The sequence below is a fragment of the Dipodomys spectabilis genome, unplaced genomic scaffold, assembly GCF_019054845.1.
Source record: "Dipodomys spectabilis isolate Male_0828 unplaced genomic scaffold, ASM1905484v1 ptg000136l, whole genome shotgun sequence".
Taxonomy (NCBI): domain Eukaryota; kingdom Metazoa; phylum Chordata; class Mammalia; order Rodentia; family Heteromyidae; genus Dipodomys; species Dipodomys spectabilis.
The window spans coordinates 8,596,636-8,619,000 of NW_024870813.1; the positions used below are offsets into that span (position 1 = coordinate 8,596,636).

The window sequence follows — 22,365 nt, forward strand, 5'->3', positions numbered from 1 at the left end:
GTAACACACCTCTCTCATATCAACTCTTACCCAGGAGCCGCACAGCAGACTCTTTGATGTAGGTCTTTTCTGCATGGCAGCCAAGGCCCAGTCGTGGTTTACATTGCATGATGCAACCTCACCCTTTTGGTTGTCACCTTCAGGTTAATTAGATCCTCTCCCTGCACTGCCCATGCATGCGACGTGCTTTTCCTGTTGTTCCTGAATGTAGCCAAGCACTGGACGCATGCATGGAATTAAAGCGACGAGCATTCCAATACACAGAAGCACCAGAAGCTAGGATTCTTCTCGGAAATCCTTGTGGACGCCTAATATACCATTGTACCACAAAAGAGACTTGGTCCCTTGGAATTTCAACAATAGAACTCCAGGGAAAAGAAAATGGAATCTCTTGTTAGTTTTGTGCTAAGTCTACACTAATGACCAGAAATTTAGCTAAAATCCCTTTTCTAAGTAGCAACTTACCTAATGACCACAAGACCCCTTCCCAATTCTATGTGGATGTGCTAGAATCACCAGTTTTACCATTCAATTTTACATCTTTCTGGGCATTGTTTTCTAGTTAAATATATAGACTTTAAAAAAAGTAACACCTTTTAAGCAGAATGCCCTGGGAAATGTAATCAATTACCTTTCCAGTAATATGTGCTTAAGGATACCATTAATTAGACTTTAAAAAGCAGAAAAGTCATAATATAGTAAAGGAGTATTTTGTTCATTGGAGGCATGTTGACATGACATTCAGTAATATTGATAAATATTTATGATCATTTTTTTCAACTTGTTGAAATATATGTTTTTTGGTTACAGGATTGCCTAATAACTTTCTTTTACAAGTGATTTTTATTTTATTGTCTTGTTTCCTTTTTCTTTATTTTTCCTTTTTGAACATGTACTTTTTCTTTCTTCCTTGTATTCTCAGAATGGCCTTTTTTTTTTTTTTTAACCTGATTGTAAAGGTCTGCTTTTCTCACTTGATTTTCTTAAGTTTCAGACAGATGGGCACTTTACATTTTAAACATACATTGGCTGCACTTTAGAAAAGTTGAACAATGGGGCTTTATCCAGCTCTCGTGATTCTAGAGGAGTGTAAATCTCTAGTGGTGCATCTTGTCAGAGCCTCTGAGACCAAAACCACTTATATGACCAGTCAGTCTAACAGCTGAATGCTTCTCATCTTATTTGTCTCTTATTAATTATGATTGCCTCACATATGAGATGAGAGCCATAGATTTTGAACTCTTCCTACCTTCCTCTTCCCCTCATTCTATTAAATACTCTACTTATTCCATTGAAATGGACTTCACCTGTAATTTCATAACATGTTCTTTTTGTAACCAGTAAAGAAGTCCTATGAGTGGGAACATTTACCTTCCTTAAAGGAACTTAGATGGGATTTATGGCACAGACCCGTGCAGACAGGTGGTTCTCACCAGTGTGTTGGAGTGTTCTGCATTACTTATGAGAGCTTTCATCGGAGACTTTGGTAAAGCTAATATCTGAATCTCTTTGTGGGGTTCTACAGGAAAGAAACATTTTCCTCTTTCTCAGAAAAAAAATACAAGTTTCCTGGTAACAATGAGAGGGCAGTGGAAAGTGGGGATAAGTGGATCCATTTACTGACAAAGGACAAAGTCCTAAGAAATTTACCTCTTAGGTCTTCACAGAAATGTTTCTCCAGCAATGGGCAAACAACCCTAGAGAGAAATCAAAGATGTTTAATTCTATTGAACTAAAAAGGAACTGCAGGGGAGAGCTAAGGAAAAGAAGCTTTTCCCAATGAGCAGATGAATCATAATATTCCTTTCTAAACTTGGATCTGAAAGTCAAGTGGACACCTTTGGTGTGGTAGAGTTATTATTTTGGTGGCATGAGCAGAAAGGAAAATAAAAATAACAAGAAAAAATGCTCCAGGAATGAAGAAAATCCTTTCATAAAGTGATTAAAAATGAAATGAGAAGAATATATATGTATATATATATATATATATATAATGTCCAGTCACAGGAATTATAATTCATTATCATTTTCCCCATTCACAAAAGGGGGTGATTTGTTTCTGAAGATAACTAGTCCCATCTGATTTCCCATTGTGTTGTTGGTCTGTACGGCCCAGGTTGCTTTATGACATTCCTAAGAAATGACTTCCTCTTTGTGCTCAGGAGATTCATAACTACTAATAAGCTACATCCCAGCTCTCCTTTTTGACTGTGAGGCTGCTGGGCTTGCAACAAAACTCCTAAATAGGAATACTTACAAACTGTCCATGCCTCAGCCATCCACCAAAGACAGAGCTATTTATTTTCCTTGTGCAATAAGGGTATAATTGTTTTCTATGATAGATGTCAGAAAGACATGTGCTAGGTCTATTCCTGCACCATTAAAAAAATCCTCAGCAAGAATACAACCTCAGAATGTCAGAAACGGAGCTATCATAACTATCCCTTAGCATTGCATAGAAATTCATATGTAACTTTTAGCAAATCAGCATCCTTTTGGTGAATAAATACGTTATGTGACATTGCCTTTTTCTCTTCAAAGAGAAGCAGCAGATAAGGGGAGCAACTGTTCCTTTGCATAATTGTTTTTCCTCCAGATGCTCTCAGAGTTTCTGATTGGCAAATCTACCACATTAGGACTTTGTTAATGTAGAAGCTAGAAGGGACTGCTCTAGTGCCTTCCATATGTGGTTGGGAGGTATCAAGGTTGGAATTATCATGGGCCATTTAGGATGCTGGCTGAGGTTGGGGTTCACCAAAGAGAATAGGGAAAGGATCTGCCACGTGCATCCCAAACATCCCCTTTGGATCAGACTTCAAGAATGTGCTGGGTCTGGCTGTGGAGTTGGCAATGTGGGGATTTCCCATCTAAGTCCCTGCAGGTTGACTCATAACCAGGTAGCAATGCCCAGTTCAAGCTGTGTGATTGTTAGACTTATGCCAAAGGAAAGGAGGAGGATAAGGAAAGAGAGGATAGGAGTTAGTTATGTCAGGCACCAGTGCAGTGACCAGAAAATACTCTCCTAGTCAAAGACCAGCATGTGAAGAAGAAAGCCCAGATAGAAGAGCTTGATGTCTACACAAAACTTCAACAACAACTCAAACAAGTCCCACAGAGACTTGAAAACCTGTTGTGTGATAGAAAAATCTCAGTCTACTTGCTCAACTTTGCCTTAATGCCCAGCTCAGAGTCAGCCTTTGGCAAAAGAGGATGCCTGCTTTTCTTTAGGTCCCTCTGTGATGATGAGAACTTCTTATCTGAGGAGGTTTAAAGCCCAAGCAAAGTCCTTTGAAACTGTGTTCCAGGATGCTTCCTTCATGACTGGGAGCACTGGGCCATTGCTCCCCAGTGCTTGTTGGTTATTACTGTAGAGCTGGTTGTTTATGGGCCTTTTAATATATTTGTGACAACATTTAGTATCCTGAAAAAAAGCCATTGGCAGCAATTTGATGAATATTCTATTCTCAAGTAGATGTTTCTGCAAGTTAAGAACACACACACACACACACACACACACACACACACACACACACACACACACACACACACACACACACATGGTGTTTGGGTTCCAGATTTCCCTTCGAACTGGGACTTTTTTCTGGCCTCTTTTCTCTATATCTCGTCAATTCATCCAGGCTCTCCCAGAGTGGGGTTGTAGTTAGAGTAAAAACATATATTTGTAGTGAAGGGTCCTGGACATGTATGTCCACATGCATATGTATGCTCACCCACAAGAATCACCACATATCTATACATGGCTTATTGACCCTGCTCTTGAGGAATTTTAGATTTTTTTTGGTATGTTCATGAGTCTGAATTCATTTAGTACTCTTCAAATCACCTACTCCATCACTTTCCTCTGTTGCATGAGACCTTATTAAAGAACAGATGGGCAGAATTAGTGGAGGTAGGGAAATGGGTGTGTAAGAACGAATCCTTTATGATTCTTCTGGCACTTTAGTGCCAACAAATCTAGAAGCTCTTGTTTGGCAAGATCATGCTTTATGTAATAGCTGGACTCTGATTTATTACACAAAAGTTGCTGGCAAATAAGAGTACTAATTCTACTCTGGCAACAGCTGTGATTGAAATAATTGTAATATGTAGACATGCTAGAGAAAATAAGCATTAGTGGGTAGGTGGTCTTGGACATCATTCCAAGATCCAACAGTGAAGAAATGGATATTATAGAAGTAGAATTAGAAAAGATATTTAGAAGATGCACGATTGTCTCATCCCTTGCCTCTCCTCTAGATCTACTTCAAGCCACTAGGGTAAATGAAGCTCTTTTATCCCTAAAGACCCGGGGGTAACAGGAATGCCCATCCTCCTGTGAGCACTGAGTAAAATGATGTGTGTTTTTCTCTGTCAAGAAATATTAGCTAACTATTTAATACATATGCCAAAGTGAGGCTGTCTTCATGGAACTACAGCCTTCCCTGTGTTTCTGTAATATAACCCCAAATTAATACTCCAATATACAGAGTCATATCAAGAGTTAGTGAAATCTCCGATCAAGAGTTCATGGTACATCTTGCCAGCCAGTTGGATTATAGTACAAGACTTGATAAGGGTACAACAAAGCAGATATAAATGAAATAATGAATTCTGCTGTGTGTTTGAGGCTCACATCTGTAGCCCTAGCTCCTTGAGAGGCTGAGATCTGAGAATTGCAGTTTGATGACAGCTTAGATAGGAAAATCTGTGAGACTGTTATCTCCAGGTAACCACTAGAATGGCAGAAGTGGAGGTGTGGACAGTGTGTGAACAAAAACCTAAAGCCCCGAGTTCAAGTTCTAGGACCAGTACAAAGAAAGAAAGATTGTAAGAGGGAAAGAAAGGAAAGAAAGAAAAAATAAAGAAAGAAAGAGAAAAAGAGAGAAAGACAGAAAGAATAGAAGGAAAGGAAGGAAGGAAGGAAAGAAGGAAGGAGGAAAAAAGATTGGTTCTATCAATCTTAGTTTATTTTGATCATTACCTTTTGGGGACAATTTCTATGAAATGTTATTACTATTATCACCATTTTTAAATAGTTTTAAGCACATCTTTAACTTGTTGAGGTATGCTTATCTAGTCATTAGCTATCATCCTTATAACAGCCTCCAAAATTTGTATCCTTATCCCCAGTTTACAGACAGGAAAACCAAAGCTTGGAGAAGTCAACTTGTTTTCCCAAGACAATATAAAACTAGAAGTGCTACCAGTGGAATTTTAATTCATCCATTTGTATCCAAAATGACCAACTTGCTGATTGTTGTGGAGGTTGATTTGTTCCTATTTTTCTTTCCATTAACGTGCAGTAGTAGATTAAAAATAGAGAATGAAGATGAAAATGGGGCCTCAAGGCTTCTAAATCTTCTTGAAAGAAAATATTGAAGAAACAGCAGGAAGTTTCATCTGAGTTTTATGGAAATAAATTATATACTCATGTTCCATTGAGAAACCCAGTGTGTGAGGAACTGACATGTTTTGTTCTCTCCATCAACAACTTGAGTCATTCTCTTTGTTTCCTAGAACAATACCTCATCCTCAGGACCAATTATTCAGGTAGACACCCTGTGCCATACAATTGATCTGAAGTCTATTGCTAGCATTCCCCCAGTGTTCTCCATATTACTCAAAGCTCCAGATCCAGAGCACTAAGGATTCAGAGAGCAGCCAGGGTTTGTATGCCTCAATTTATTTCAACACACTTCCAACCATGCATATGTTTATGGCCGCTGGACCCTTCTCATCATTTGAACAAAGGCATAATTAGAAGCTGCTGTCAGAAAGATAAATGGATCTATTGATACAAATCGTAACTGAGGACTTCCCAACAAAGCTATTTAACCAGTGAACTTGGAATCATGGTAGATCAATACCACAAAGTAACACAAAGTATTTTCTAGTCACACTAGTACCATTGTGATGTCCAGGAAAAGTGTTTTGTGATTAAACAAGCATCCCGTTTTGATGTAATTATCATTAGTATTGATTATTCATTGAACACAAACCCATTTGTCAAGGATAGCAGCTTAGAAGACATCTATCTCAATATGTATGTCTTGTGATAAAATCACTACTAATCTAGGATACTTGCCTCAGTTTGGTTAAAAAAAAAGACAGAGCTTACTGAACATATGCCCCACCCCATATAAATAGTAAAAGAACCAGTTCTGGAAAGATAAACTTTTAAAGTGCACAGCTATGATTAGAAAATTGGAATTGGCCCTGTGAAAAGCAGATAGATTCAAAACTTTTGACATGGATCTATTCAGAACCTAGAAGTTTTAGGGTACTGGCCATTTTTTTGAGACAATGTTCTATATAGCAACAATCTTTTTCTCAATACTTAATTAGTATCATATTCACACTAAAGCCATTATTGTTATTAGTTCAGAAGATACTTTTCTGAGACCTACATGCATATAAATAATAACACTGCTTTTTAGATTGGGGTATATGGCAAAGACTCCCTTTTAAAACTAGTCCCAGCCTGAATAGTGGAGACCTTATATTCCTAGTTTTGTAGGCAGGCAAGTTAAGGCACTTAGTTTGTCCAATATACCAGATATTAACAGAAAATTAACAGAAATCACTCATATCCACTCCTTAGCTGTAGATATATCCCAAGTAATACATGTGTATGTGATGTCATCTTTCCTTTCTATTCTGATTGGATGGAATGGGATGCCAGGTTTGTTGTTGAGTTCATAATTAGGAGTGATCAAAGAATCTAAATAGTATCAGCTTTTACTACGCTCATTCTTACTCTAGAATAGGAGAAAGTGAGGAGAGATTGGAGCAGGTTAGGGTCATGAGCAAGCAGACGGATTACTAGGAACTATTGCCATACAATGGAAGAGCTTCCTCTCAGCAGAAAGGGCCATTCCCTCTGATGGTAGCCTATCAGAAAGGCAAAATGGTGTAGCAGGAAGGCTAACTTGTCTCCAACCCAACTCTACTACCCATTTAACTTGGGTAGGTATTTGAATCTTTGCCTTTCTGCCTCTAGAACAGAGATTTTAACCAAGTATCTATTTCATTTTTCTATATCGTGAGGACTAAGTACAATAGTATATATAAAACTATTACCAGGGGTTATTATATTGAAGACTACTTGACCATGCACTGAATGAAGCACATAGGAATTGTAATGCTATAGAGATTCAGAGACAGGCGAGAAGGAAAAGGACACAAGTTATTTGCCAACCCTTTAGATTGGCCTTGAATGCTGCCTGAGATTTGAAGGCATGGGTAGAAAAATATTTGAAGAGTTTACAGCAAAATTATAGATAGACTTGGGGATACCTAGGTCCCATTTATGAAGTAATGAGGGCAGCAGCTCCTGGTGGCCAGGGATTTGGACCAAACACAGTAGCAACCTGAGAGATCCATGGGGTAGTAGGAGTTTTGGAGGTTCTTCACAGCCAGGCTCAGAGTTTGATGCAGGAGGAATCAGGATGCTGCATAAATGGCACCTTTTAATTAAATTAATTGGACAATATTTTAGAGTTGAGAAGAAGAGAAGCGTCTGCCATCATTAATTTTATCAAATGGATTCAAGTCTGTGGTGCCAGAGGGGCCAGCACTCTGGTGGGCTCTAATCCTGATGGGAATTTGCCAGACCCTGTTCAATTTAAAAAGGGACCAGTCGCAAGAGCAAGGAGAATCTGAATGTAGGAAATTATTTCACAAAGTGCTATTTTGTGCCTCAGCCAGTCCTTTGCCTATTAAATCCTCTTGAATGTTTGTTGTGGCTTCACATTTCTTTATTCCTATAAACCACCATCTCTGTAGTCCCTCCCCATCTAGACCTCATCATTTCTCCTTTTAATCTGAGAGTGAAAATGTGCTCAGCAGGTGCTCTCTGAACGTTAATTGCAACGTCCACTGGTGACGCTTGCACGGTGGCGTTGTAATTACTTCCCTCTATCCTTTTAATTTTCCCTCCTCTTGCTCACATCTGAAACTGAAAATATCTGTTCAACCCCTTGATCTGAGCAATTAGTTAAGTGCTATGCAGCTGGCTATCTGGGGGCGGCTCAAACCCTTCCTCATCTCTGTTCAGGTCTGACTAGAAATCTTGAACAGCAATGCCTGTAATTAGCATGCAGTTGAAGGAAATTCTTAAGAAACGGTGGTTCTCAAAGTGGGGTCCCCAGGTAAACAGCATTGGCATTATTGGGGGAAACCATTAGAAGAACAAATCCTCCCTCATGCCAGACCTACTAGCTCAGAAATAGGGGCACAGGCATAGAACTTAAGAAGCCCTCCAAGTACAGGCTGAAGCCAGAGTTTGAGAGTCACTGCCATGGAGAAGCAATGTCACAGGGTTAGACAGCCAGACACAGAGAGGCAGGAAACCATACCTGGGGAGCACCAGCACAGAGGCTGAGAAGGGCTAGTTCCACCCTCTCATAGTTGACTCAGACTTCCAGAAGAACAACCATCAGCAGGGAGATTTTTGTCTTTTGCCTTCTCTGCCCTTTGGAAGAAAAGCCAGGTCAGCCCTTGCTTCAAAGCCTTGTCCTTTTTGAAAGACAAGTTCCAAAGTCAGTCTTCAGAAAGACTTCCGTTTGTTGCATCTTCCTGCTCGGGGACTTGTATTGGAAATCATATTGGTGAACAGATGAAGAGTTACATTTCCCATATTGGGTGAGTCTCACTTCTCCTCCCTAGAGTTATCTATACTGAAAATACAGTGTTTGGAGAGTAAAGAGGAAATGAGTTTATAGTTTAGCCTCAATCCTATAATGAATGCTTTCCTATGAGAAAAAAAAAAACTCTTCATTGAGTTTCCTTTAAAAGTACTTCTAGGATCTTGGTGAAAATCCTATGTTTGTCTAAGGTTTTAGCATCATACTGGATCTCTGTATGAGAAGACCCTAGGAACAAACAGCTACTGAGAATTATTAAGTCTTTGTATTATATGGCATTGGTTAACCAATAGATGCAAGTCAATCTATTGCTCCCAAAGTCACAACTAAGGGCTTTCCATTCTTAAAATACCACATATACATTTTTCCTACTGGTGACATGCACCCACCTAAAGCCTTCTCTGATGTGGGCAAAGCATCAGTAGAACGAAGCTATAGATTCAAGTGTATGATCCAGAATTGCTGTCTTTTGTAGTTTAAACAGACACTATTCCTTGCTAATACTCAAAAATTTTATGTATCTGAACAAGGAAACCCTCCTACTTGATATGAAGAGGAAGAGGAGTTTACATTTCATTCTCTAATCATTACTCATAAAGAAGAAGTCTCTTGGAGAGAAAGATGCATCCCAGTCAGTCAAGCTTTTGATTGTTGAATGATGTATCCTCTTTTTACAAGATCAGTGGACTTCCCCCGGGGGTTGTTTCCACATGGGAGGTGAAATAATGAAGCTTTGGAATCTCCATTTTGGGCCTCTGATTGTGTGAGTGTATGAACTATAGGTACTTGAAGGGTTTATCTCAGAGGGGATCCTGGTAAACAGTTCTGATGCCACTTGAAAAACCAGGACATGGCATTGCTCCTGGGCCTCCTGTGGTAAGCAAGAAATAGCTCCAAGGGAAGTAAAACACCTTCCCTGGTCACTCTGGATCTTCCCCTGTCTCAGCACCTAACTATTTTGCCCCCTTCCCCACTGGGTCATGTGTCAGGGTATAGTAGCTCATACTACCTATGAGCTTAATGAGAGCTAGGACTCAAGAAATCATCATGAGATGGTGATGCAGTCAGTTCTAAATTGTTGAAAGAACAGGGAGAAGGGGTCTGTTACATTTTGTACCTTGTTTTCTATACACTTGGGGGAAGGGTGTTATGTTTTTCAACACAGTATTCTCTAACTTGAAACCTTTTCATTATTGCTCTGGGGTAGGAACAATACAGAGGGAATCACAGAAATGATCAAAAAGCAAGGAACAACAGAAAGAAGTTTGCTACAACATGGTTACAACTATAGTAGCCAGGGTGTCTGATATGGGCACACCTTGTAGGTCTTGTTCTTGAAATAAGCAAAGTCTTACCATAGTCAGGGAATTGCAGAAGTGAACCTTATTCACTCTGGCCCGGGCTTTTCCTTTTTTTCCTTTTTCCTTCCTTTAAATGTGCACCTATGCAGGTGAGCAGGCAGAAAGAAGTGATAGGCTGTAATATGTATTGCCTCTTAGCTTCTGCCTCCTTTTGGCATAACCAAACTCCACATTGTTTTTTTTTTTTTCTTCCATTTCCTTGACTTAGCAAGAACTAGGCTGTTGTCATGACTTTTGTAAAAGCACTGTTTTCAGTGCAGTTGTTTTTGTGCAGTCTGCTTAGTTTGTAAACACAAATGCAGTGTACTCTTCATGCTTGTCTGGAAGTTTTAACACATCTTGGTGGTTTGGGAGATGGCAAGGGGCATGGCTGACCTGTAATCGGGATGAAGAATGAGAAAGCCAATGCATGTTACATGATGAGCGAATTCCACAGACTGATGTACTATGCCTCTAGGTGGGCCCTTGCATTTCCCAGACTGCACAGATTCCTGCCTGTTGAAAAGCAAGCATTGTCCTTACTGAAGTACAACTATACTAACTGGTATTGCCTACAATGATTTCCAAAGCCCATGCTGCTTGGAAATCCTTCATCTTGCAGCTAGCAAGAAAGATCTTCCATCTCAAGCTAGCTCTCTCCTGGAAGGAGAGGTCCGTGTTGCTTCCCACTTGGGAAAAACATTTTGGTTTTCTGTTCCTCTTTCCCTCAGCTCACTTACTTTCTTGTTCCTGGCCTGGGTGTTATCTGTTTACGGATAACAGTATACCATGAATTCTCATTCACAGCTTTGAGATATTTAGGAGGCTTTCCTGCTTCCCACTCAGTTCAAACCTTGGGACTTTTCACACACTGATTCTGTGATCAGTTGGCCATGGGAAAGCACATGGGAGCGATGTACCAGTTTGTATAGTAGTATCCTTGTGAACTTCCTTCTCCTGAAGAAAATAGAGTGTGCTGGGGATGTGCATTGGCTGCTTGACATACACACAGAGCCAGTTAACTCGCATGCCAGAGCAAACAAAAATTAACCCTTAGAGTACTGCTTCAGCACTTTGGTTTAACCATCTTGAATTTTGTTGGTGGGGTAATGGTTTCATCCCTAGATCGGGGTATCTCACAGAAAGTCCATATTTAGTCTATGTAGAAAATCAACCAGGATCTTCTCAACGGCTTGCTTGAGATGATCCTGGGTCCTTTATTTACTAGTCCTTTAATGGCTTTTTAAAAATCCAAACATGGCCACTGTATTGATGGAGAATGAACTCCACTTCGAATATGCTGGAGGGCACAAGAGCTTGATTTTTTTTTTTTTTAGCCATGGTGTGTGTCCTCTTAAAGAAGGAAGTCAGTTCTTTAAGGGTTAATATGAAATCAAGGAACTTGATGATCATCTCTCCTCCTGCTTGTCTTTCCTCCAAGGTGTTTGCATGATTCTCTTTAGATTCTTAGTTCAACTGTTGAATGATGATTAAAAAAATAATACATACATTAATGCTTTCCCAAACCCCAAAAAGCAAAGCAAAGAACAAAACACTGAATGATTGAATGGAAAGCCCCTTGGCAATGCTTGCTTGATCATCACAGAGGGTAGAAAAACCAAATGTCATATTTGATGAACATTCATTTCATCCTTTATCCTGTGTTAGCATCATTTCTCGGCATTGTGGGAGTTGTGATGATGTTTTTCCATTTACCTCTTGCTTTTTGTTTTCTTCCTGTTAATAGCCCAATAGAATCCTGCCAGAATTTCTACAAAGATTTCACATTACAGATCGACATGGCTTTCAACGTGTTCTTCCTTCTCTACTTTGGCTTGCGGGTAAGTTTTGAATTATTATTTAGTATGCTTAAACCCAGGGAACATCCCTGAATCTGCTTCAGCCCTCACAGGCATGGTGAAGCCCAAGGTCCCTCCAGGACAAACAACATACCTGTTTTCTGAGTTTCCAGTGTGTGAGAGACCCCTTCCTTAACTAGAATATATTAACGTTATTTCAAGGGGAAAAAAACTAATTGAAATAATGATGATACTACTATTGGCCAAATGTTTGTCCTCCCCCTGTTCAAACATAAAGCCATTGCTCTTTAAAATTAAATGGAACAAGCCCTTTAGCTCTTAAAATCATGGCTGGCTGTACTCAGCTCAGAGAATAACTGAGAGGGTGAGCAAGGAAAATAGACTGGCAGAATTTGTAGCTTGAAGGACATATACTAGAACCTATTGTACACAGTACTGTCCATAATCTGAATTTCAGAGGTGTGTGTGTGTGTGTGTGTATGTGCAAAATTATATTTACATTAGAGAGTCTACTGAAGGTGAGATTACTCAGCACTCTGTTGGAAACTGCAAAGAATATATTGTCTGATTCTTTCTAGAAAGTTCACATAGCCTATAGTCCCTCTGTAGAAGTGGCTGTGTGTCCAAGAAAATAAACATGTGATTGATACAGGAGAACATATTCTCTGGCAAAAGAATTATAGATTGAATGTCAACACAACACCATGATTCTCATTTCCCCCTCTCTCTTTCCTGTTCCTTCTTTTCCCCAGTTTATTGCAGCCAACGACAAGCTGTGGTTCTGGCTGGAGGTGAACTCTGTAGTAGACTTCTTCACGGTCCCTCCCGTGTTTGTATCTGTGTACTTGAACAGAAGTTGGCTTGGTAAGTCCATCTCTTTTGCTTTCTTCTTACTAGTTCCTGAGCCATGACCCAATCAATATAGAATCTAGGGTAGGCAAGGAGTCTGGGCTTGTCCTGTGCAAAGAAAGTTTTGTGTATTAAGGTGAACAACTCTTTCAGAGCTCGGGAAATTGCTGGTGACAGTTCTCTTTTGGGACAGCAGTCCAGAAAGATCTGCCCAGTTAGTGCTTCAGTTTTATCATTGTTGAAGCTCAGGGGCCATCTTTGTCACGACCAGGACTTCTGTACTCATGGCTCTGTCACTATTCATTCAGGAGCTTGGAGTCAGGATTGATTAAAGAAGTCCACAGGCACGAGGCCAGCTTCCAGAGTGATTGGTTCCGGTGCCCAAGATGGCTTGTCTGCCAGAGTTATCTTCTGTCTAGTTCTTAATCTATGTGTGGGTTATTTATAGTTGTGAATTCCTTTGTGAGGCAGGGCAAGAGGCAGCTTCGTAAGCCATCTCTGGCATTCCAGAAGACTAAGCTGTCTTCATGTATAAGGGAGACTTTTTGCTAGTATTATGTTATTAGATCATTTTCTATACTTGCTCAAGAGGTCACTTCCTGCACCTTCCCAAGAGGTCATTTTCTATTTCCCCTCAAGAGGTCACTTTCTGCATCAGGATTAGAACAATTAGATGGGAAAACAACTTGTTGAGAAGATGGTCATAGAAGCAAAGGGCTTAGAGCCACAGCTTCAACTTTTACTTCCTGCATGTTTTAATTTGTTAAGAAATTGTAGAAGTGTTTCTGCTTCCATAGTAGCTACTGAGATGGAAGGGAAGCTGAAGTAAGACTTGGAGGAATATTTTGGGGTTCCTCTGTCTTTATATTTTATATTTTTGGCTTAATTTTTCTCAAAAGTAACACATACATATTGTAATCAGTGAAAACAGTGAAAGATGAACAAAGAAAATAAATAGCAGCCATGTACAAGACACTATGTTGAAAATGAACTTTACAACTTTGGTGGGGGGAGGGAGAAGTTGGAGAGGTGTGGAAGGAAGGAAGGGTAGGGGAAAAACAAAGGAGAGGATAACAATGCTCTATAGGAAATGTACTCATTACCTTACTCATGCAACTGTAACCCCTCTGTACAGTATCGTTACAATAAAAATATATGTATTTTAAAAACCAAAAACAGAAACAAAAGAAAATAGCATCCATTTCGTCTCTTCTCACCCCTTAGGCTTTGCCCTTGAGATATTTATGCCCTTACACCTCTACAACTTTCTCCCGTGCTCATTCCAACACGAAGCATTGAGGAGGGAGCTATTTACATTGAAAATTGAGCCAATCCTGCTGCACTGCAGTTTGGCTCTTCTTGTGAATATGTAATGGACATCCTCTCAGCTCTGTAATAATTTGTTTTATAAAATTTTATGACAGTTGTGGAAAAACTCCATTATTTTTTTGTAGCACAGAAAACATTGTCATAAACCTAGTTGATGGCCACCTGAACGTTTTCATTTTCTTTCCCCCTCCCCTCATTATAAACAATGCGATAATAACCTCTCTCCATCCATATATTTTTGCAATTATGACTCTATCATTTCACGTTGCTGGAACATAAATTGCTGCACCAAAGAATACTATATTTTACTTCATAGCTATGGATATATAACATTTCTAAAAGATGTTATTTCAAGATGTACTTACTTCTGTTAGCAAAATGTTTTGATATTTTGGTAGCATTGTGAATTTATTGCATACCTGGTGTCAAGTTTTCTTTGTTAAATAAGCATCTTAAATATGTAATCACACTCATGCACCTGCATGTCTGTGTGGACGTACATATATGTGTCTATATCCTTGTAGGGATCCCATTTCCTATTAGATTTCTCATTATGATTAAATTTACCTGCTGACTGGTGACGTTTTCATCTCTGGTCCAAGGTGCAGCTGCTTCTACTGGGTTTTCTATCCAGCAGGTGGAGAGCCACACACAAACTCCAAGTGTGTCCTGAGTGGACCCCATGTGTGCCTGTGGGAGGAGCATCTGAGCTCCTGGCTCCCTGTTAACTGGCTTTATGACCTGGGGAACTCAGTTTTCTCTACCCTGCCTTTTGTTTTTCTTCTGTAACATAGAAGTTAGACTCTGTGATCTCTAAGATACTTTCATCCCAACCAGTTTTTTAAAAGAATCTTAAAGAGAAGTTTAGAATCTGTGTTATGGAGGCTATGGGGAGTGAAGTTATCTGAGTCAAACTTAACTTGAGTCTTTTTTTTTTTTTTTGTAAATTGTACTGGAGCTTAAACTTGGGGTCTCCTGCTTGCTAGGCAAGTGTTTACCATACTGCTTCAGGTATACCATTATACCTTTTGCTTTAGGTTATTTTTTCAGGTAAAGACTTGAACTTCAGGTAAAGTCCTGGCTATCCTGGACTGTTGTCTTCCTGCCTGTTTCTTCCATTTGCCTGAAATTACAGGCATGTACCACCATGCCTATTTTTTTTGTTTTTAACCTAGAGGTCTTTCTACCAAGATAGCCTTAAACTTTGATCCTCCTGATATCCACTCCCAATAGATAGGCTTTTAACTGGAGATCTTCTTAAAAAAAAAATAGCTTAGAGTTCAAACATGTATCCTGTATGTGTTCTCTCTCTCTCTCTCTCTCTCTCTCTCTCTCTCTCTCTCTTTCTCTCTCTCTCTCTCTCACACACACACACACACACACACACAAGTGAAGAGAGGAAGGGAAGAAAAGGGAAGGAAAGAGAAAGAACATGGGAAGGGACAGGAAAGGAAAGGAAGTGGTCAACTTTCATTTCTTAGCTGTGCTTTAATTGCTCTGTGCATTTGAACAGTCACTTTGCTTGTTTGGACTTTCAGTTTTTCCCATGTGATCAGTGGTGAGTTTGGACTAAATTACCTTCCATTCTGCTCACTTCATGAATCTGAATTCTATGGCGAGTGTCCATCCTTTTTTCGTGCTCTGAATAATCAAGGTGATCACAGAGGCTGTGGTTGTGGTACAGATATTCTCTTCTCCACAGTTGAGGTTCAACTCATTCCTAAGGACACACGTTTTTTGGCTGTTTATTCATTAAACAATTTTTTGGTGGTGCTAAGATTTGAACTCAGGGGGTTTCATTCGGCTTTCTTGCTTGCTTGACTGGCACCCTACCACTTGAGTCACCCCTTTCTCTTGGCTTTTTGATAGTTATTTTGGAGATGAAATCTTATAGATTTTTCTGCCTATTCTGTCTTTGAACTATGTATTTGATACTCTGGATCTCAGCCTCCTGAGTAGATAGTATTACAGACATTAGCTACCAGTGCCTGGCTCATTAAACATGTTTAATTGAAAACCTATTTTGCATCAGGAATTAACCCAAATGACTGGGAAATAATAGTAGCTATTAAAATACAGTGGAGAGATGATAAACCATGGACCTAAAATAAAAGTAAGTAATTTTGTATATGAGGAAGCATTCATGCTCTCAGAACCAAAATGTAGACCAACAATCTTCTAGATGATGAAATAGCATGTTCTGTCTTGTAAGAGGGAACACCTCTAACGAAATGCTTTGGGTTTCTTTGATCACTGATCTTGGGTGAGATCCCACACTGACCTGCCTCTTATGGGAGATAATTATTCAGTATAATAATGTTTTCAAGAGATTTCTCTGTCTGATTTAATAATGGGTTGTTACACTGGGGAACAATTATTATACCAATGAGCTGCCCAGGAGATCCACCCTACAAAGTAGAAGAAATGATCCCTTAAAACAAGGACACTGTGGGCAGCTCTATCTTCTGGACAGTGGAAGGGTCCAGGTTTTGCTGGCTGAGCTTTGGGATAAGATGTAAGAAACAAGTCCATCCCAGGCCCACATGTACTTTGGTGGGCTATTGTGGCCACTATGGTATAAACAGGAGGGAAAGCCAACATCCCAGCCTTTCGATGCACAACCCACACCACATTTCTTGCCATGCATAAGAGCTGGCCTGTTAAGTGGCACATTATATATGTGGTTTATCTTGGAGCACAGAAATACAGCTGTGTACTCAGTTTCTGCCACATGTTGGGCACTTTGCTGAGTCCCTTGCCTACATCAGCTCAATCTTCAGAGTCAGCCTATGGTGTGGAATTACTATACCCCATTTACAGATGAAGCTCAGAGGTTAGTTCTCTTGTCCAAGGCAACACAGCCCTGAATTGTCAAAGGGTCAGCTAATCCCAGATTTTGTCCATACCTGTCTTCTGTTCTTCCACCTCTGACTTTTTACCCTTGGAAGATTTGGGATTTTGAGAACTCGATTGGGAATGACTGAGTTCTTCCATCTCTTCTTACTCATGCAGGACTTCACTTGGGGTGACAAGAGGAGAGGAAGTCTTCCTTAAGAATAAACATTCCCATTGACCGTGGCATTGCAGTCCTGTAATTCTAGCACTTGGGAGACTGAGGCAGAAGGATCTTGAGTTTGAGGTTGAATGAGCAATATAGGGAGACCTTGTCCAAAACAAAAACAAAAAACAAACATTCCTGGGTTGCCACTTTCCCATGTCTCCCCCTTGGAAGTGACATTTCCAGTTTCTAGAAATACTATGAAAATGAGGGCAGTCCCTGTGTATCTGAGCATCTTGGGAATCCAGTCTACTGCATCTGGGAGACAGACCAATAGCTCTCACCCATCCTCCACCCTCCATTAACTCTGGTCTCACCGAACTCAATTTTCTTTGCCCTTAGCCACTTAGCAATGGGTTCCTCCGAGCAAAGGGAATGTGAACAGTGAAGCAGGTGCATAGCTTGCAGCTAGTGTACAGAAGTCACTGTGCACTGCCCTCTCTTCCCAAACTGCCCATCACATTTTAAAGCACCAGAGGAGAAGACCAACTCAAATGGAACCAAAAATAAGGCCGCAGGATGTGAAGACATCCACATCTCCGGTGGCAAGTTGCTACTTATTTTAATCCCTGTTCCCACATGCCTGCTTATTCAATGTTGTTTCCCTTACAACATCCTTCCCCCACCCAGCTAAAATAAGTGTACTTTAAAAGATGCATCTTATTTTGAGACCTGAAGCACATGCTCTGGAGAGAGCCCACTGGTTTTTGTTTGTCTTTTCTTTTAAGGAGCAATGTCCCCAGAAGAGAGCAGGGGACTCATACTTCTTTCATTCACTTGAATGTTTTGATTGAGGGTCATCTGAGATAGTTAGAGAAACAGAGTCAGGAAAACTGATACTCACTGGCCAGATATCTAACACCATTTTTTCTTATTATTATTTTGGTCCTTGGGGAAGATGGGGGTGGTGGGGGAGGAGGGGGTTTGAACCTAGGGCCTTGACCTTTCTAGACAAGTACTCCACGACAACTGAGCTCCACCTCCAGCCCTCTGAACCCTATTGCTATTAAACATTGACTGTGTCCTTAGCCCTGGGATAAGAAGAACACAGACCTGGCTGCCCCCTTCCCAAGTTGTACTTTGGTTCCCAACAGGTTTCATCCTGTCTAATACAATTGAGATATGGTCAGGGTCACAATCGCTGAAACAATATGGAAAGCTATTTGCCTGATTCTCTCATCTGATTGGATCTGGCCTTAGACCTTAAAACTTTCAGTAGACTCCTATCCCAAAATAGAAAACTGCTAAAATATACAAAAATAAGTACCGGGTCACAGGGAAATTAGAATAATTTAGGTATCTCCTTTTAAATATACACCTGGGCTCTCCTTTTTCATGTGTTACAAGGTGATTAAAACAGGATTATAAAAAGGAAAGTACAGGGCCTTAAAAACAACAACAACGATAGGACAAAGTGTAGACCTCTCGTTAGAGGCTAAGGTTTCAATCTTACTTTGGAACCAAAGTAAACACACACACAGTGACAGCAAGTTATACCACCCACTATATAATTAAGTACGAAATGGTGAGGTGAGGGCAGAAAGGCCGTGGGAGTTCAGAGAGAGAGAGAGAGAGAGAGAGAGAGAGAGAGAGCTCATGTGGGTGGAGGAGCAGAAGAAACTCAAAACTCCCATAGGAGGCTAAGGCTCACTGAGACCTGCAGGGCCTGGGGTTGATAGCAGAGAGGGAGAAAGCAAATGTTTCACAAGTTGCGGAAGCCTACCATACCTGCAGGTGGCTGATGCCCACATGAGGACGCCATCTTTTTTTTTCTGGGGTCCAAAACAAGATGCTGTGCCTTTGCTTTCTCTCATTGCAGCAATGGGTAACCACACACTGTGCCTTAAAGCAACCCACGTGGATTATCTCACAGCTGGGAAGGTCACAGGGGCCTCTCTAAGATTAAGATAAAGATGCTTTCAAGGCTGGCTCCTCTCTGGAACCTCCAGGAAGATAGCCTTTCTTTTTCCAGCTTTTCCAGGCCACTTCTGTCCTGGCTCATGTTCTCTTGGTCCACCATCAAATCCAACAACAGTGGGCACTGTTTGGATCTTGCATTCTGTCACCTCCTCCCCAATTTCTCCTTTTCTACTTTCAAGGACCCCTGTGATCACATTGGTTCACCTGGGTATCAGGACAATCTCCCCACATTAGGGCTGATTGATTGTCAGCATGAATATGTCTGCTGGCTGTCTTCCCTCACCAGGTGAGGTACCATAGTCACAGGTCCTGCAGGTTATTGTAGGCATCTCTAAAAGGCCATCATCCTGCCTGGCAATAAGGGTCTTATAACTCCCATTCTATCAAAGGGAAACCCAAGGCTTAGAGAGGTTAAGCAATTTGCCCAAAGATCCACCAAGAGGTCCTTTGGGGAAATGGTCGCCTTTCAGATCTGCCAGGGGTGTGGCATAGCCCTTTGAAACACAAGGGTTCAGGTAGAACTCAGGGATCCACCATCCTCCTTTATTGTAGTGGTCCGGCTGGGTGGTTTTGTTATGTTTATTTTTGTAGTTGCTTGGGTTTCTTTTTATTCTTGCTGCACAGCCCAGGCTGCCCTTGAACTCCATGATCCTTGGGCCCCACCTTCCTAAGTAGTGAAATCACAGGTGTATGTCAGTCCTCATCCCCCAGCTTGTCAGGCCTGCTCTCAAAGCAGACTTTTGGGAAGTCCTTCCTCTGCTACTCTATAGTGACTTTTTTCTTATTCATGGAAACAGATGTACTACTAAGACTTGCAAACTGTTGCTTCCTTAAGTGGTGCCTTCATGTGTGGCTTCAGCAACCAAGGGGAGCGTGGTGGTCTCCATGTTCCTGCATCAAAGCCTTCTTCTTTTCCTTTTTTTTTTTTGTAAAATTGTTATTGTAAAGAGGGGTTACAGTTACCTAAGTCAGGTAATGAGTACATATTTTTGAAAAGTGTCACCCTGTAAAAGCCCACTTTTCTGAGGAATCACGAGTTCTTGCTTCTGTGGAGTTGACTAAATTCAAGAGTACCAACAAGGCAAGAGGTCATGATGGCATGCCATCATTGTGAGAGGGTGAGTGGTGACAAAAGTCAGAATACCACCCTTCCTCTTTCATGGTTGCCTCCGGAGCTCTGCTGAAGTCTTGGGCATCTTCCTGCTGCCCATCCTCTTCAGTAAGGTATGTGGTCCCAGGGCTATTCTCTGTGCTGGGCATGCCTACCTTCAGGGAGATCAACATTGTTCTGTTAAGAGCTAGATGTTTCATTGACCAGCCTCTGCTCTGGGTAAGGATATTTTATCAAGATTTACTGTATGGACCAGGCTGAAAAGTTGCAGACTGATTTCAGGGTTTTTATGACATCAGTAACTTGGAGCATATTGAAAAATGTACAAACAAGTGTACAAGTCATAAACCAAAATGAGAGTATGGTTTATCCATAGTGTATGAAGCCCCAGCCGCTAGCCTCTACTCCCAGCCTCCCCTCCTCCGGTGATGCCTGGCCCTGCCCTCAGCTTTTGCCCCTCATGCTGTGAGAACGTTTCTCCTTCTCTACCCTGAACCCCTCTCCACTAAGGCCCTCCATTGTGTTCTATCTCCAGTGTGCCTCTCCCTTATTCTTCCAGTAGGCATGCGTTGATCTTGACTTTTTCATCCTCCAATGATAGGTGTTCTAAATGCAGCATAAACTATCTACTTTGTGCCATCTGGTGGATATCCTTGTGTACATGTGGCAGGGACCTTGTCTACCTTGTGTTTTGGCTGAGTTCCTTATATCTCAAACAGTACCTGACACATAAGTCCTGCTTGTTGAGTGAATGAATGAACAAGTGTTCTTTTTTTTTTTTGCAAGTAGTGGGGCTTGAACTCTGGTCCTGGGTGCTGTCCCTGAGCTCTTCAGCTTAAGGCTAGCTCTCTACCACTTGAGCCACAGCGCCACTTCCAGTTTTCTGGTGGTTAATTGGAGATGAATCTCAGGACTTTCCTGTCCGGACTGGCTTTGAACTACAATCCTCAGATCGCAGCCTTCTGAGTAGCTAGGATTACAGGCAGGAGCCACCAGCGCCCAGTGAGCAAGTGTTCTCATGAAAACATTTAACAATTATTGAGTACTCAGTAAGAGCAGGGACTTTGCATCTTACAGGCATTTATTGAGTTAATCTCTACGATAACTTAAGGAATAGCAACTCTTATCCTAGTTGAGAAAGCCGGAATTTGGGGATGAAAATAACTTTCCCTGGTGGGAAGTGGTAGAAGAACCAAGACCCACATCAAGGTCAGTCTGGTTCTGAACACCTTGTGTTTAAAATACAAGGTAGTGTTTCCAAAGTGTGGTTTCCATGGAATATATGAGACATGAGGAGTCTTAGAAGCCAATTCTTGACCCCTAGGTCAGAAACTGGATGACCTTCAAAGCCACTCTGGGCAGGACAGTCCACAAGACTCTTACCTTCAATTAACCACAGAAAACCAGACGTGGTCCTGTGGCTCAAAGTGGTAGAGCACTAGCTTGAGTAAAAGAGCTCAAGGATAGCACTCAGTCCCTGAGTTCAAGCTCCACAACCAACAAAAAATAAATGAAAAGCACCAGAAAGCTTTCAAACCTTGATGTAGAGGCCTTATTCCTAACCAGTTACAAAAGAATCTTTGGGTTGTAGATAGAGATGGAGATGAGCTCAGAATTTTTTTTTAATGCTGTCCAGTTGTGTCTAAAGTACAGGATGGATGAGAACTACTTGTATCATTCTCCTATGAATTTTGAGTTAATTCCTTCCCAATGACTGTTTTCTAAGTGTTCAAGGACATTTGAAGCTCCAGGAGAGCTGGTTTGGATGGAATTTTGTTCAGTAGAGTAGGGGAAGATATTTGCATTTTTATAAGCGTCTGGGTGTAGCTTGAGGCCCAGGTTTTAAGTTGCCAGGCTTGGCAGCCTAAACTGCACTGTCCACAATGAGTGCTCTTTAGCCACATTTGTCTATTTCAGTGTAGGTAAAGTCAAATTAAAAATCCAGTGCCTCAAAAGACCTGCATTTCAACTATTCAGTAGCTCAATGCCACTAGTGCTTCCTGTGCCGGATAGCACAAATATACAGCTCTTTCCATCATTCTAGAACATTCTATCCAGCCATGCTGCCTTAGAATATGAGTATGGGGTCATAAAAACCATAATTTCTCACTTGGAATGCAGTGGAGGCTTGGAGAAAAGTTTTGAAATGGTTCTTAGTGAAAGGACCACTGGTGACAGGTCTATATTCAAAAGAATCAAATAACCTTCTCGAATGGATGATAGCAAAAAAGCACTAGTTTAAAAGTCATCTTCAAAAATACCCCTACTACCCTATATACATTAAATTTCATGT

General features: G+C 40.8%; 1 protein-coding gene across 5 annotated transcripts in view; it reads left to right on the forward strand.

Moving 5' to 3' along the window:
- Positions 1-22,365, forward strand: part of Kcnma1 (potassium calcium-activated channel subfamily M alpha 1) — a 699,649-nt gene that overhangs the window by 398,118 nt on the left and 279,166 nt on the right. For all 5 annotated transcript variants that reach the window (XM_042690241.1, XM_042690238.1, XM_042690240.1 and 2 more), the window contains exons 4-5: positions 11,733-11,826; positions 12,558-12,669. In XM_042690241.1, the coding sequence (XP_042546175.1) occupies positions 11,733-11,826; positions 12,558-12,669 (206 nt within the window). The remainder of the gene's footprint in view (positions 1-11,732; positions 11,827-12,557; positions 12,670-22,365) is intronic.